At 30.8% G+C, this 13,375-nt stretch overlaps 1 protein-coding gene across 1 annotated transcript in view; it reads right to left on the minus strand.

The window, feature by feature from the left end:
• Window positions 1–13,375, minus strand: part of LOC142331990 (ankyrin repeat and SAM domain-containing protein 1A-like) — a 313,191-nt gene that overhangs the window by 37,129 nt on the left and 262,687 nt on the right. The window contains exons 11-13 of the mRNA XM_075378041.1: window positions 11,747–12,088; window positions 2,703–2,851; window positions 864–1,430 (exon numbers count right to left, since the gene is read on the minus strand). Coding sequence (XP_075234156.1) covers window positions 864–1,430; window positions 2,703–2,851; window positions 11,747–12,088 — 1,058 coding nt within the window. The remainder of the gene's footprint in view (window positions 1–863; window positions 1,431–2,702; window positions 2,852–11,746; window positions 12,089–13,375) is intronic.

Here is a 13,375-nt window from a genome sequence, read left to right on the forward strand (position 1 = left end):
AGGATATGAAACTAAAAAAGAGAGTATTATGGAAATCATTGTATGAAACAGTAACTTATAAGTACGTTGGCAAAAAGAGTTAAAAACCAATAAAGAAATTGAGGTCAAGGTCGATAACATGTATGAGTATTGGATTACATACTCCATGTTTGTTGTATGGAAAATATAGTATATATTGAAAACATTATTTAAGTGTAGGAAATGTTACATTGGGGAATATTTTTTTACAAAAGCGGCGCAAGCCTCAAGCCATTGAATCAACATAAATGTTATTTGTGATTGTGACACTTGTGAACTTTTCACGCATTTTTCCCAAAACAATTTTTCTGAACTGGTGAAACTCCTCAGCACCTACTAAGTTATCCTACAGCCATGTTTCTAGGCTTAAAATATTAAAAAATGTATTCTGCCTACTACAGATTAGAATAATTAAACCAAAAATTTAAAATAATTAAAACAATATTTTTCTTTAAGTAGCCATAACTCAGCAAACAGTTAATTATATTATTTTAGAGATCATAAAACTGCTCAATTTATTAATTTCAGTTAATTCCTTCAATAACTATCTCTTCCACCATCGACCATTGCACTCAGGAATACCCTGATTTCAGACAGTTCTCTTTGCATTTGAATTGATTAAAAAACATCACTAATTTTTTATTTATTATTTAATAATTGTATATAATTACATACAAATATTATTCATATTATCTATTTTAATTAATATTTTATAATTTTTTGAAAATTGCTTGTTTTTTTGAGGCCTACAAGCAAGAAACCTTAAACTACAATCAGCTAAATAATAACAATAAATAAAATTAAACTAATGATATTACTGTATTATATAAAATAAAAAGACTTACCAGTTGACTAAGATCAGCATTGATTTCTTCCAGATTAGGAGCAGGCTGTGACTGTCTTTCCCTACTACCAGAAGGTGGTAACGATGCTAATATCCTTTTCCTATGACCAGGTTTTTCAATTTCTAAAACAGCCGTTAATTCGACCTCCCAAATTCTTCTAACTTTTTCCATTTCTGTATATAAATGCCTTCGAAACGTATCACAATACTCATCCAACTGTAAACGAGACAACCAGTCATCGACCGGACCGCGTACTACACCACTACTACTATTATTATCACTTCCACAAACATTATCACTAACACTATTTTCTTTATCATTATCGACGACCAATCGTTGCCGTTTAACATCATCACTATCATCCGATGAGAATTGAATATCTTTAATAACCATATTATTATTGTTATTACTACCACTATTATTTGTTACATTGTTACTAATACTATTATTAACAAAAGCATCACGAACTTTACAAGGTAAACTTCTACACGATTCCAACAAAATATCACGGTCTTTATCACTTGTTATACCCATATCCTTGAGATCATTTACATCTAATACACCATTCTGAAACATGGAAGAAATACGAATGAATTAGTACAACTAAAAAAAAAATTTAACTAAATATAAATATAAAAATAAATCGTAAGTATACCAAGCTTGATTGAATCACATGTCATCTATCATAAAAGAATGAGTATGTCAAATTTGTGTAATGAACGTTCGGTCTGACAAGGTATGATTCCACCTTGATAGATATGTGAATGTACAGAATTTACACATCTGGTGTACGCAAAATCTGCATCAGCTAAACGAATCTCCTCTGCACGGACAAAAAGTGGGTGCCTGGTGTACAATGTCATGAAGACAAATCTTCATGACATTCTTTCATGGCAAGGTGAACAGTGAGCACTAACTACATAAAGATAGTGCAACAACCTGCAGACCGGCTACAGTGCATGTGGTTTAAGCAGGACAATGCTACAGATCAGACATTAAACAACACTAAGATTTTCTTGGATCAGTGTTTTGGACATGTGATTTTGAAGGGGTTGTGGCCACCTTCATCTCCTGATTTATTCCCTCCTGATTTTTGTAGTGGGGATACTTTAAGGATGCTACCTACAAAATTCATCCTCACACCATTCCTGAATTTCAGAACGTAATTGAACAATATATATGTCACTGCAATTCCTCAACAAATGTTACAACATCTGTTTAAGAGCATGCAACGTCGCATTTGATTATGTGAATCGCATAATGGAGGCCACTTTCAATAATTATTGTAACTACTCATTTTCCCATAAGGTTGCATCACTTTATGAACACTTGTATAATAAAGTAAATATTAAAAGTGTACAATGAGTACTGGTCGCCAAATAATTTTCCTAATATTACCCCTTTATTCATATTACTTATTTTAAATGGATCGATTAATACAGTTAATACTCATTAACAAATAACAATAGCGTAGAAAAGGAAACTATATCTAGCAATGTTTAACTTTATAATTAACTACTTTAATAAATTTAGTTTTACCAATTGTCTTTTTCCTTATTTCAAATTCTCCAATTTTCAGGATGTCAGGTTGATATTGTTCAGATGTTATAGATATACCAGGTTGTAAAAACATCTAGTTTTCCATCTTATCCAGAACTGAAAATTAGTTTCCCAATAATTCTGAACAGTTAGGGGTAACACCCCAAAATTCTTATTTGAAGTAAACATTTTTGCAAGTTTAATTTTTTTTTGCTTGTTAAAATTATTTAAGATGAAAATAAAATTAAAAAGATATATATATATATAAATTAAACTAACTAATTAATTAATAATACTTACAATAAAATCAGGATGGTCATAACCATATTTAATAAACAATGATTCATAATCGGAAAGACCTAAAGATGTCAACCATTGGTTGACTGTGGTAACAACATTACTGCTAACAGAACATGGACTGTCTATTGTACTTTCAGACCGGCTCAACCCTGAAATACAACAAAACACAAAAATTTTAATATAATGCACAGTTATTTATGTGTTTATTTGTGTGTGTGTGTGTGTGTTATGTATTTGTACAGAATGAAAATTTGCTATTCACTTGGAACAAAATAATCCTACCAAAAATAAATTCTGTCGAACATTAATTGTTCAAAAAAATAATGAACACAGTTCTGAGCAAAAAGAAGCACTACTTAAAACTGTTTAACAATTTGATTAAAAAATGGCATACAGTGGGGTAGGTTTCAAACGCAAAAAGAAATAGGCAACTTTCAGTTTATTCAAATAAGAATTTCTACTGGTCTGAAAAAACTTGTACGTACGTTATCACAAAAAAGTGGTGTAAAATACACATCCTGCCACAAAATTCTTCATAACTTAAACCATATTTTGTAACAACTGTGCAACATATCTGTCAACTTACGGAGAACAAACAATCTGAAATATCTTAATTTTTACAACTGGCTTCTCAAAAGTATTGCTGATGTGTCCATCAGCAATACTTTTGAGAAGCTATACCTGATATTTTTTGTCAGATGAGGAACAGTTACATATATCTGGGCAAGCTAACATTTGCATAAACAGGTATTGGATCACTGAAAATCCTCGCATAATAGAGATCTTTATTTGATGTAGATTTATAAGTATTTTGGTCTTTTTTTAGACCAGTATATTTTTATGAGAACTCTCATTTCTATTTCTACTGAATTATTACGGTAAACTGCTTCCATACCAAAAAATATGACAGGTCTAATTACTGTGTAATGTTTAATTTTGAAACTGAGGGTAACTTTTTTTAGTTAAAAATGTTAGTTTTTCTAATTTCTAATTTACTTTGTAAAAGGAATTTTTGTCTGTTCGATTACTGATGATTATTTTTCTTAAATATTTCAACTATGTAGTTGATTTTACATTTCCAAATTTGGTATGGATTATTTTCTTGTTGCCATGTTTTCAGTTAAGTAAAAGTTATTTGTTAACCAGAATGTTCAGCTATAAGTTTATGATCTTCAATTTGGGCAACTGCATCTTCTGATCCCGATAGTAAACCTAAATCATCAGCATACGCTAAACATTTAACTGTTATCCCCATTTTTGGTGCCCAATCTTATCCACCTGCCAAAGTATTTTCATACTTCTACCTAACAGACAGTGGCGGCTCATAACTAAAATTAGTAGGGGTGCGGTCCCAAAAAATGTTTAGCCTTTATTTTAAAACCGAGTAAAAAGAAACAAACATGTATAAAAAGAAACTTCATAAAACCCTAAAAGAATAAAATCATGGACAGGCTATTGTTAAAGTTTTCTGTAAAATAAAAGAACCGAAAAAAATGAATCAATAGAACAGGTGGAAGCAGAATAATAATCTAATTCTACACTTTATCACATTCAAGAATATGGTACATGGTTTTTAGATGGAACACAAGTGGAGTAAAAAAAAAAACTACCTTCTACCAGCACGCCAGGGTCGTCACTACGGGAGCGACAGTTTTTTCTTTCTCTTTCTCGCGTGCAGCTTCCTATGTGCGCATGCGCACAATAACCAAACACCACGCCACTGAAACTATTAAGCGCACAGTTCCATACAAACATTTTTGTATTTTTTTCATAAACTGGGGAACGGCTACTGACAATAAGCTTAAATATTATATATTGTACAAGTACAAAGAAAAGATTAAAGAAAAAAATAACTCATTAAATTAAATTTTATCGATAATATCAAGTGAAAATAGGGGGTGCTGCAGTTCCACAGTGCCTATACGCGAGCCGACACTGCTAATACAGTATTGAAAAGTACAGGTGATAGACAGTTTCCAATCCCGTCTTGATTTGGAATGATTTGATGATTTATCCTCACAATTTAACTTCGAGTATCAGAAAGTTTTATTTGTTTTACATTAAAATTTATTTTTAAACAATAATAATGTATTTTTTAGAAATATAATATTACTCGTACATTTTATAAAATTATAAATTTTTACTTTATAATAATGTTGCAAGTGAAATACGATAAATATTTCCAAAAATTGTTAATAATAAATTATTACTACATCCGAAAATGAAAAAATAAATATGTCCTTCTGTAAGCGGGTATATAGTTTCGGAAGTCGCAACTAGTTGCCACAAGAAAAACACGCTTGTGCATTTCTGCTTAAGAATAAAGACTTTTCGTTTCCAAAGCCCTCAATATTTTGCAGTCATAAATTGATATGCTCTGATTTTCAGAGTACAATGCACTACGTACGTTCGACTAACGAATATACACTATACACAAGCATAAAGTTTCAATTCACTTCACCGCTGCGACTCACTTCATAAGCGTGTATGCAAAATACACCGCTACACAGTCAAGATAACCTCAAACTGAGGTTATGTTATCCGTTACCGATCTTAAATTGAGCGTAATTCAGGAACGATTAAAGCAATCTTCATTAAATTTTCACATGCGCAACTTCAGCATATTTAAATTTTAATGAAACTGATCTAGTAGTTTTGGGATTTTCGAACCACAACATTTTATACATAGGCATATATATATATATAGAAGGAGAAATATACAACTTTCGGGTTTGCTAAGCTCAATTTAAGTAAATAGTATTTTCGTTGTCTTCTTACATCAAAACCAAAAGAAAATTCATTTTCCGACTTTGAAAAGACGGTAAAAACGGAACTGTGAATTTGAATTTGAATAGTTAAGAAAAAATGTTGTGTAGGAATGATATTTATAATTTTATATTTTTTCACAAGCAATTTTAAATACGCAACAAGCGGTAAAAACAACTAATTATTTTGATTAAAACTGAAGTAATTGCAATTTGTTTAATTACTAATGATAAGGGATTATTAATATCGAGAATGTAAAAGATTTTAATACGAAATCCGTTTTTTTTTAGAAAACAAAAGAAAAATAATTATCTTTATTATTAAATCAAAAAAATTAATTACTTAATTACGTAATAAAAATAAAGTTGTAGATGCAATTAAAATATTAAACAGGAAATAAATTGATAGATAAAACGTTTCAAGAATAAAAGTATATGTAAAAACTAAATAATATTATCTTAAAATAATGCATAATACACGCAAACAATATTATTATAGTTAGAAATATTTACCGCCGATATACATTGTTGAATAATGAAAATAACATTGTATTATAAAACAAAGCGTACGAAAAAATGACGTGAACAAACAGAATACGTCATTTAAAATAGAACAATATAATTTTACTTTAACACCTATTCCAGTAATTTTTTCTACATAAACAAAACAATATAACTGCAACTTCATTAATTCTAAAATATTTGAACCTACTTTACTGATAATTTAATGATTTAAACGAACCAAAGACGTTTTATTATTGTAAAATTATAAATGTTCCGAGTTAAAAAAAAATATATATATAAAATAAAACTACTTTATATTTTAAAAGAGAAAACATCTCTATAGAAAAATCTAAAATCACAACAAATATAAAAAAAAAACTTCTTGCGCAATTCTACGCAAGAAGATCGACTTTTCGTTATTTTATTCTGTTCCCTATAGTCCCGCTCCAACACAAAACTCGGTCATCATGACCCTGAAAATAGGCACCTGAATAGGCCGAACAATTTTTGGCGAAAAAAAGAATGATATGATATCTCTTATATCTCCAGAACTACAAAATGAAATAAATAAAAAATATTATACAGGTGTGCCACGGAGAAATTTTCATCTACTGCTGAAAATAATAAAAAATTTTAATATAAACGTAGGTCTGGAAAAGTTTTGTTTTCGAGTTACGGTAAGCGAAAGATTTCCCCCGGATTTCAGCTCTTCAAATAAAAAAAAACCTTACTATAATTTTTAGGAACCAAATTAAGGAGTAAAATTGTTGGTTTCTTTTCTAATTTGAGCTGAGAAAAAGAGAAAACAGATCCCATAACTGTTACCCCAGTAGTTTTTAAGATATCCGACGTAAAACACAATATTCGGTGTCCGAAAGTATGGTTTTTATTTAGGTTTACAGTACAACAGTTTTGTTAAATGACTAATAAATGTAGAAGATTTAGTAACGAAACTTATAGAGAATTTAATTCTGAAAAAAATAATGTAAATACAGCCAATAAAAAAAACAAAATAAAAACTTTAAAATCAGTTTTTTTTTTACTGAAGCAAAATAAACGAAAAATAGACAAAAAAAATCGTATTTATTCTTTCTGCACCTAATAAACATTAATTTTAAAAACAAAATCGCTAATTACTGAAAATAATTTTAAAACTAATACAAAATTTATAAAACATTTTAGCTGTGTATATTCAGTAAAACGGAATAATAACGTGAAAAATTAACAACACCGTTATTATGTAAAAAGAATTAAGTATTCAATGCATGTTACTTAAGAAATATTTAAAAAAGATTTATTGTATAGATTAGCAATATTAACAGCTAGTCAACAATTTGTAACTTCATTTGAATCTGTTTGCATACAGATAAACAAGTGGTGTTATCATATAGTAGCGTAAAAACGCCGTTTCAATTTTCTATTGTGGAATATGTCGATGTACAATAATCTTTGTTTATGGATTTTGTTACGGAAATTCAGAAGGCGTATTCCCAATACGAAAACGTTTTCTTCAGTATATCATCATTTACGAATGAAAGGGTCAATTCTAACATGTTCGTTTTTTGCTGAAAGTCAAGTAAATCATCATCGTGTGATTCAACGTAGCCCGTGCATTGTACAAGACGAATTTCATGTCGCATTGGTTTGTCAAAAACAAAGTGTGGCGGATCCTACGGAAAAAAATATCCTTTCCCCCAATAAAAGGTTCAAAATTTGCGTCAAACAGATTACCCCCGCGATTAAACTTTTGTCACTGTCTTCTAGACAACGCTGAAAAGGTAAATTCAATTTTATTTTACTTATTTGAAAAACGAAGTCCTCATTTCTAAAAATAATCATTTATGGAGCGAAGGCAATCCACATGGTACTGTGGAAACTAGTTTCCAACATAGATTATATATATTAATTTTGACGGGGCATTATTTATGAAAAAATTCTGGGACCGTTTGTTTTTAATAAAAACCTTACGGGAGATGTACAAGTTCATTTCTTGAAAAATAATTTGCCCGCTCTTTTGGAGGATGTACCTTTACAAACTAGAATTCAAATGATTTTCCAGCACGATGGTGCAACCCCACGTTTTTCTTTAGTAGCTAGAAATCACTTGAATGCTAATTTCTTTAGCTGGATTGGATATGATGGACCGACCGATTGACCACCACCATCACCTGACTTAACGCCACTAGATTACTTCATTTGGGGACATACGAAAACGATAGTACACCGACAAAAAGGTAATACTAAAGAAAAGTTAGTAATTAAAATAAGAAATGTTATTGAATTTATAAAAATGGATCCTAAGATGACATGGAAAGCCACCGGAAATATTTTACGTCGGACAGAGTGCTGTGGACATTGTAAAGGAAGGAATTTCAAACAATTACTGTGTGAGGTTTATTCTGTTACTATTTATCATTTCATGAATTTTATTTTTTATGTTTCGCTATAAATAACAATAATGTTCATTAGGTATAGAAATAACACAATTTTTTGTCCTTTTGCTTCAGTAAATTACCGATTTTTAAAAGTTTTTATTTACTTTTTATTGGTATATTTACATTATTTTTTTTCAGAATTAAATTCTCTGCAAATTTCGTTACTAAGTCTTCAAAAATTATTAAACATTTAACAAAGCTATTGTACTACAAACGTAAAAAAGCGTTTACGGTTTTCTGAACCGATCTTTGTGTTTTACGTCGGATATATTAAAAACTACTTGAGTTACAATTTTGGGACCTGTTTTGTCCTATTTCTCAGCTCAAATTACATAAAAATCCACCAACTTTACTACTTAAATTGGGTCCCAAAATTTATAGGACTTCTTTTTATTAGAAGAGCTGAAATCCGGGCGAAATAGCCGTAACTCAACAACAAAGCGTTTCCAGACCTATGTTTATATGAACGTTTTTCATTATTTTTACCCGTAGAACATGTCCTGAAAGTTTCTACGTTTGTTCGTGGGAAATTCTGTACAAATAGACGTCTTTTTCAATTATTCCCGACAACCTCGAAAATAAATGAACCGATAATACGAAATTTTAACTTAGCTTTCTTATGACCCCAGGAACGTTTACCGCAGTTCAACCCTCATCAGTATCACTGCTATACGAGGTGTGGCTATTAAATAACGAGAATAATGGGCCGGCCTCCGTGGCGCGAGTGGTAGCGTCTCGGCCTTTCATCCGGAGGTCCCTGGTTCGAATCCCGATCAGGCATAACATTTTTCACACGCTACAAAATCATTCATCTCATCTTCTGAAGCAATACCCAACGGTGGTTCCGGAAGTATAAGAAAAAAAACAGACTAATGATGATACTGAAGAACTGCGCATGCGCCAAATTCGTACGACCGACAGCTGTGTAGCGTGACGCCTTCTATTTCGATTGTTGTCACTCCAGTTTCTGTAGACATATTACAGAAACTGTAATATGGCTTTGTTACAGTTTGACAAAGCCGTATTACAGCTTTGTATTACAAAGCTTTGTATTACAAGTTTGGATAACATCAATTTTTTTGTTTCGCCGAAAAAATGCTGAGTGCTTTATTAGAGCAAAGAATTGTCATGAAATTTCATATGAAGTTGGAAAAACCGATACTGAAACTTATCTTTTATAAATAAAAAAAAAAAAAAAGTATATGGCAATAAATGTGTATCACATGCACGGGTTATTGAGTGGTTTAAGCGTTTCCAAGATGGCCAAGAAAACATTGAAGATGATGTTCGCCCGAATCACCCTTCCACGTCGAAAACGGATGAAAAAATTGGAAAACTGATCCGATCTGATCGTCGGTTAATTATTCTAGTATATTTTCAAGGTCCTTGCTCAACTCTGTGAAAAGATAAGAAAAAAACGATCCGAATTATGGAAGAACAAGTCATGGATTCTTCATCAGAACAACGCACCGGCTTACATTGCATTGTCTGTCAAGACGTTTCTAGCCAAGTATAACATCCCATTGTCAGACCGTTCGCCTTATTCGCTTGACCTGGCACCGTGTGACTTATCTATTCCCTAAGGTCAAATCTGCATTAAAAGGAACAAGATTTCAGACCGTTGAAGCTATGAAAGAAAAAGCGGCACGCGTCACGAAAGAGCTCACAGAAGAAGACTTCCAGCACTGTTTCGAACAATGGAAAAAACGCATGGAGCGTTGTAGGGATAGAGGACGGGTGTATATTGAAGGGGATAATAACTAAAATTTAAAATAAAATATTTACAGCATTAATCTCGTTATTTAATAGCCACACCTCGTATAAAACAATAATTTAAAAAAAGTATAAATAAATACGAAAATTAATGTTGTTGTTTATATCGATAGATTTATTGTTTATGTCAATATCGACTTCTTCAGACAGTTATTATGTGATTAAAATTTAATTTCATCGTCTATAAAATAACAATTCGTATTATTATCATGATACGTATTAGTAACATGATTTATTATGTTTAATGTTGTCTAATCTGGAAGGGAGGAGAGCTCATCCTCACACGAACATAACAGCACTAAAAAGATTTTTATCCTGAACTAAGAAGCATCAGGATAAGCCATATACATAATCGGATTTGATTCGATTTTCAATTTCGTATTAATATTTTAATAACGCCTAAGTCAGCGAGGTCACTGATAAGGAAAACGTCTAGGGCTGCTAAAATTGATTATCGTAGACAACGTGAATCTACGTAAGGACATTCTTAAAGGCTTGAAGAGCAACAAATACGCTCGGCTGAAAATAAGAGTTAAAACCTTAAGAGAAATATGTATTAGGTCTTCAATCAGCTTGTGACTGTCATTATGAATCTGACTGAATTTCAGAATCTATTCAATGTGTCAATAGATTCACACATTGAGTAATCTGTTAAATTATGTAACTATTGCAAAATATATATGAAGAGGAATGATGAAACTCCTGAAGTTTGCTGTGCTGGGGACAAAGACGTTTTTGAAAAACATTAATATCTTCCTCATTTAATTAAAAATTTGATTTTGGGAACATATCCTTCATTAAAAATTTTATTTTATTCAGTAGGATGTGAATAATGATTAGTATTCTGACAGCAACAACTCACACATAACTGCTAATAATTATTTCCAACTAGCAGACCCGGCAATGCCTTGCTATTGCTAGATTTGTATATATATATATATATATATAGATTAAATGAACACAATTGAAAGTCTGATAAAACAATAACAAAATGAACATTACATAACTTTAACAAATTTAACCTTTCGCTTTTCCCTTTCCTTTTTACCATATTTCCTTTCCCCCATTTCGGTTTCTCTTATTTCCCTTAGCGTAAATTGGTCCAGTAGTTTTTTATTCAATAGCGGACACACATATCAGAAACATTAAAATGGAATCGTAAAATATTTATTATAGGGTGTGTTACTTTTACGTCCAACAACAGATAGCGCTGTTTTTCAAAACAACCATGTTTTAATCTCTCAAAGGTGTGACATCTTGGGTATATAAAAACACGCGCGTATTCGAATGAGACGTCTCAAAATTTCAAACCAATCGGTGAAGAACTTCTGGAGATTTAGGATTTTGAACAAACGAACATTTACATTTTTTTAATACAAATTTTTTAAGTTTTACACGCAGATAGCGCGGACGGTGGCTAGTGAATATGTTACATACTAGCCGTGGATATACATGACACAAATTAAATAATAACCTCGCTTAAAATCAACGATTAACTAATACATTTATAAGATATTTAAATAAATTTAAATAATAACGAAAAAGTAAAATAAAGACAATGTCTTACCTAATCTAGCTTGAAATTCTTTTTCCAATTCGGTTACGAAGACAGATTCTCTAACAAGGCCGGTACCAAATGAAGCCATTATTTCTGATATTTTAGCCCATTCTTCCTGCTCGTCAAAAGGGCTTAAAATAGCTAAAGATTTATCTTGTGATGTAGAAGATGATGTATTTGTGCTAGTATTACCGATTGAAGAAGTCGTCGATGTTGTTGTGGTCGTTATCGAAGAAGTACCGTCATCTTTAGGTTCGTAAACGTTTCTCAATCTACCTCTTAATGTTTTCGGTCGTTCAGCTCTTCCCCCGCCGCTTCCCAAACCGTCAACAATAGATCCCTTCATTAAACCTGCAACAAACAAAACAAAATTAATTTTTTTTAAATGTTAACGTTAAAATAATTTTCTAATTTCGTTTTTCGTTTCGCTTAAATGAAATACTATAATTTTACGAAATTAAATATTGAACAGCAATAGTTAGGGGAAAATGTTTATTTTTAGATGGTATATCAGTTTTACGTAAATTTTAATTTTTGACTAAGTTTTCTGAGCGTAATATGATTGTAAAAAGTTAACAAAAATAGATTTTTATGTTAAACTTTGTAAAATCATCCAGAAATATGTATTTTATTGAGCGTTAACTTTCTATTTCATTATTTTCAAAAAAATGTATTATTTAAGATAAAAAACGAATTTTTTTTATAAGTAACAGATCATCTTATGAAAATGTTACTATAAGTTTCTTGTGTAAAATTGTCCGTTCTACAACTTTTGTTTGAAACATTTTTCGAAAAATTCAATATTTGACTAGTTACAACCGAAAAACTGGACTACGACGCTTTTACATCGATGTAGAGTGGACCGTTTTACTAGATCCAACCCGGATATCTCAAAACGTTTTTGGTAAGTCTCTCGACTTTTAGTATGTTAATTGCGGCATTCTTAGAGATCTTTTCCACCTGGTCTGATCAGACAGGAACATTTTTTCCCTATATTCATGTTTTGAATCTAATGCTCCTACTCTATCATGTGTATGAAAATGTGGGTGATGAAATTTGGCATAAAATTAATCTGATTCTGCGTTTAAAATACAAACAAATAAAAACCGGTTGTAAAATTGTGTTAATATATAAACATAAGAAAAGAGTTTCTAATTATCGTAACATTGTATTTAATTTTTAAATGATTGTACTGAATCAATCACTCGCATGACATTGAGAAATCACAAATGACCTTTAACGTTGCAGTACACTACATTATATATATATATATATAAAACACGAGTAGAATAAAACTTTATAAAATACTACAATTAATAACAAATATTATCTAAAAACACAAAATTCAACACATAAACGTCAAATGCGCGGGCGCACAATTATATTGCAACACCAAGGCTAAAAAAATTTAAACAGATTATTTCACTATAAAATAAATTTTCTAATCCATTACAATACTGAATTTTTTAAAAAATATTGTATTTTATTTTTTAGTGATGGTTTTCTTTTTGTAACATGCTATGGTATCCATAAGAAATTTCAGCGAAATTGGTCGGTAAATAAAATATTTACAGCCAATAAATCAGCTGATTTTAGACCTAAATATAAAATATAACAAAGTCATTCGAACAAGGGTTA

The sequence above is a fragment of the Lycorma delicatula genome, chromosome 11, assembly GCF_047948215.1.
Source record: "Lycorma delicatula isolate Av1 chromosome 11, ASM4794821v1, whole genome shotgun sequence".
NCBI lineage: Eukaryota > Metazoa > Arthropoda > Insecta > Hemiptera > Fulgoridae > Lycorma > Lycorma delicatula.